A 4,437-nucleotide genomic window follows, 5' to 3' on the forward strand; every position below is an offset into this window, starting at 1 on the left:
ATGGTAGGTAGTAGTGGTGGTGGTGGTGATGGTGGTAGGTGGGTGGTGGTGGTAGTAGTGGTGGTGATGGTGGTAGTGGTGGTGATGGTAGGTGGTGGTGGTGGTGGTGGTGGAGTAGTAGTGGTGGTGGTGGTGGTGGTGGTAGTGGTGGTGATGGTGGTAGTAGTGATGGTAGAGGTAGTAGTGGTGGTGGTGGTGATGGAAGATGGTAGTAGTGGTGATGGTGGAGTAGTAGTGGTGAGTGGTGATAGTAGTGGTGGGTATGGTGGTAGTAGTGGTGGTGGTGGTAGAGGTAGTAGTGGTGGTGGTGATGGTGGAGATAGTAGTGGTGGTGGTGGTAGGTGGTGGTGATGGTGATGGTGGATAGTAGTGGTGGTGATGGTAGGTAGTAGTGGTGGTGGTGGTGGTAGTGGTGGTGGTGGTGATGGTGGTAGTAGTGGTGGTGATGGTGGTGGTGGTGGTGGTGGTGGTGGAGGTAGTGGTGGTGATGGTGATGGTGATGGTAGTGGTAGTAGTGGTGGTGATGGTGGTAGTAGTGGTGTGATGGTGGAGATAGTAGTAGTGGTGGTGGTAGTAGTGGTTGTGATGGTGAGGTGGTAGTGGTGGTGGTAGTGGTAGTGGTAGTAGTGGTGGTGATAGTGGTAGTAGTGGTGGTGATGGTGGAGAGTAGTGGTGGTGGTGGTGGAGGAGATAGTAGTGGTGGTGATGGTGGTAGTGGTGGTGGTAGTAGTGGTGGTGGTGATGGTAGAGATAGTAGTGGTGGTGATGGTAGAGGTAGTAGTGGTGATGGTGATGGTGGAAATAGTAGTGGTGGTGATGGTAGAGGTAGTAGTGGTGATGGTGGAGATAGTAGTAGTGGTGGTGGTGGTGATGGTGGAGATAGTAGTGGTGGTGATGGTGGTGGTGGTGGTGGTGGTGGTGGTGGTGGTGGTGGTGATGGTGATGGTGATGGTAGAGGTAGTAGGGGTGGTGATAGTGGTAGTAGTGGTGGTGATGGTGGAGATAGTAGTGGTGGTGGTGGTGGAGGAGATAGTAGTGGTGGTGATGGTAGAGGTAGTAGTGGTGGTGGTAGTGGTAGTAGTGGTGGTGAGTAGTGGTGGTGAGTGGTGGTGATGGTAGTAGTGGTGGTGGTGGTGGAGGAGATAGTAGTGGTGGTGATGGTAGAGGTAGTAGTGATGGTGGTGGTGGTGTTGGTGCTGGTGGTAGGTATAGGGGTAGTGGTAGTGATGGTGGTGATAGTAGTGGTGGTGGTGGTGGAGGAGATAGTAGTGGTGGTGATGGTGGTAGTAGTGGTGGTGGTAGTGGTAGTAGTGGTGGTGGGGGTGATGGTGATGGTGGAGATAGTAGTGGTGATGGTGGAGGTAGTAGTGATGGTGGTGGTGTTAGTGCTGGTGGTAGGTATAGGGGTAGTGGTAGTGATGGTGGTGATAGTGGTGGTGGTGGTGGTGGTAGTGATGGTGCTGGTTGTTGTAGTGGTGGTGATGGTAGGGGTAGTAGTGGTGGTGGTGGTGATGGTAGAGGTAGTAATGGTGATGGTGGAGACAGTAGTGGTGGTGATGGAGACAGTAATGGTGGTGATGGTAGAGGTAGTAGTGGTGGTGATGGTAGTGGTGGTGGTGGTGGTGGTGGTAGTGGTGGTGATGGTCGTTGTAGTTGTCGTGATGGTAGAGGTAGTAGTGGTGGTGGTGGTGATGGTAGTGGTGGTGGTGGTGGTGGTGGTAGTGGTGGTGATGGTCGTTGTAGTGGTGGTGATGGTAGAGGTAGTAGTGGTGGTGGTGGTGATGGTGGAGATAGTAGTGGTGGTGATGATGGTGGTGGTGGTAGTGGTGGTGATGGTGGATATAGTAGTGGTGATGATGGTAGAGGTAGTAGTGGTGGTGGTACTAGTGGCGGTGATGGAAGAGGTAGTAGTGGTGATGGTGGAGGTAGTAGTGGTGATGGTGGAGATAGTAGTGGTGGGATGGTAGAGGTAGTAGTGGTGATGGTGGAAATAGTAGTGGTGGTGATGGTAGAGGTAGTAGTGGTGGTGGTGATGGTGGAGATAGTAGTGGTGGTGATGGTAGAGGTAGTAGTGGTGATGGTGATGGTGGAAATAGTAGTGGTGGTGATGGTAGAGGTAGTAGTGGTGATGGTGGAGATAGTAGTGGTGGTGGTGGTGATGGTGGAGATAGTAGTGGTGGTGATGGTGGTGGTGGTGGTGGTGGTGGTGGTGGTGGTGGTGGTGGTGGTGATGGTGATGGTGATGGTAGGGGTAGTAGTGGTGGTGGTAGTGGTGGTAGGGTTGGAGGTAGTAGTAGTATCCACTGGATGTGTACCAAACTCACTAAAAGTGTAATAAAGCCTCTCTTGAAAAAGCCAAACCTTGACCCAGAAAATATAAAAAACTATCGGCCTATATCGAATCTTCCATTCCTCTCAAAAATTTTAGAGAAGGCTGTTGCGCAGCCTTCCTGAAGACAAACAATGTATACGAAATGCTTCAGTCTGGTTTTAGACCCCATCATAGCACTGAGACGGCACTTGTGAAGGTGGTAAATGACATTTTAATGGCAACGGACCGAGGCTCTGCATCTGTCCTCGTGCTCCTAGACCTTAGTGCTGCTTTTGATACCATCGATCACCACATTCTTTTGGAGAGATTGGAAACCCAAATTGGTCTACACGGACATGTTCTGGCCTGGTTTAGATCTTATCTGTCGGAAAGATATCAGTTTGTCTCTGTGAATGGTTTGTCCTCTGACAAATCAACTGTAAATTTCGGTGTTCCTCAAGGTTCTGTTTTAGGACCACTATTGTTTTCACTATATATTTTACCTCTTGGGGATGTTATTCGAAAACATAATGTAAACTTTCACTGCTATGCGGATGACACACAGCTGTACATTTCAATGAAACATGGTGAAGTGCCCTCGCTAGAAGCATGTGTTTCAGACATAAGGAAGTGGATGGCTGCAAACTTTCTACTATTAAACTCGGACAAAACAGAGATGCTTGTTCTAGGTCCCAAGAAACAAGGAGATCTTCTGTTGAATCTGACAATTAATCTTAATGGTTGTACAGTCGTCTCAAATAAAACTGTGAAGGACCTGGCGTTACTCTGGACCCTGATCTCTCTTTTGAAGAACATATCAAGACCATTTCGAGGACAGCTTTTTTCCATCTACGTAACATTGCAAAATCAGAAACTTTCTGTCCAAAAATGATGCAGAAAAATTAATCCATGCTTTTGTCACTTCTAGGTTAGACTACTGCAATGCTCTATTTTCCGGCTACCCGGATTAAGCACTAAATAAACTTCAGTTAGTGCTGAATACGGCTGCTAGGTGACTAGAACCAAAAAAATTGATCATATTACTCCAGTAGCCTCTCTACACTGGCTTGGCAAGGGCTGATTTCAAGGTTTTACTGCTAACCTACAAAGCATTACATGGGCTTGCTCCTACCTATCTCTCTGATTTGGTCCTGCCGTACATACCTACACGTACGCTACGGTCACAAGACGAGGCCTCCTAATTGTCCCTAGAATTTCTAAGCAAACAGCTGGAGGCAGGGCTTTCTCCTATAGAGCTCCATTTTTATGTCTGCCTACCCATGTCAGAGTGGTGGTCTCAACCTTTAAGTCTTTACTGAAGACTCATCTCTTCAGTGGGTCATATGATTGAGTGTAGTCTGGCCCAGGAGTGGGAAGGTGAACGGAAAGGCTCTGGAGCAACGAACCGCCCTTGCTGTCTCTGCCTGGCCGATTCCCCTCTTTCCACTGGGATTCTCTGCCTCTACCCTGTTACGGGGGCTGAGTCACTGGCTTACTGGGGCTCTCTCATGCCGTCCCTGGGGGTGCGTCACCTGGGTGGGTTGATTCACTGTTGTGGTGGCCTCTCTGGGTTGGCGTGGTGTGCCGTGGCGGAGATCTTTGTGGGCTATACTCGGCCTTGTCTCAGGATGGTAAGTTGGTGGTTGAAGATATCCCTCTAGTGGTGTGGGGGCTGTGCTTTGGCAAAGTGGGTGGGGTTATATCCTTCCTGTTTGGCCCTGTCCGGGGTGTCCTCGGATGGGGCCACAGTGTCTCCTGACCCCTCCTGTCTCAGCCTCCAGTATTTATGCTGCATTAGTTTATGTGTCGGGGGGCTAGGGTCAGTTTGTTATATCTGGGTACTTCTCCTGTCCTATTGGTGGTGAATCTAAGTGTGCGTTCTCTAATTCTCTCCTTCTCTCTTTCTTTCTCTCTCTCGGAGGACCTGAGCCCTAGGACCATGCCCCAGGACTACCTGACATGATGACTCCTTGCTGTCCCCAGTCCACCTGGCCATGCTGCTGCTCCAGTTTCAACTGGCCTGGGCCCTAGGACCATGTCCCAGGACTACCTGACATGATGACTCCTTGCTGTCCCCAGTCCACCTGGCCATGCTGCTGCTCCAGTTTCAACTGTTCTGCCTTACT

The 4,437-nt window shown here is 49.9% G+C and overlaps 1 protein-coding gene across 1 annotated transcript in view; it reads right to left on the bottom strand.

Annotated features, from left to right (window-relative positions):
• The window catches only part of LOC135561180 (basic proline-rich protein-like), a gene marked incomplete at its 5' end in the record, with an annotated part of 14,038 nt that extends 11,819 nt beyond the window's left edge, over positions 1–2,219 (bottom strand). Inside the window, 2 exons of the mRNA XM_065002320.1 lie at positions 392–499; positions 2,144–2,219. Of these exons, the coding sequence (XP_064858392.1) occupies positions 392–499; positions 2,144–2,219 (184 nt within the window). The remainder of the gene's footprint in view (positions 1–391; positions 500–2,143) is intronic.
• Between the last annotated feature and the right edge of the window lie 2,218 nt (positions 2,220–4,437).

The sequence above is a fragment of the Oncorhynchus nerka genome, linkage group LG16 (assembly GCF_034236695.1).
Source record: "Oncorhynchus nerka isolate Pitt River linkage group LG16, Oner_Uvic_2.0, whole genome shotgun sequence".
NCBI classification, from domain to species: Eukaryota; Metazoa; Chordata; class Actinopteri; order Salmoniformes; family Salmonidae; genus Oncorhynchus; species Oncorhynchus nerka.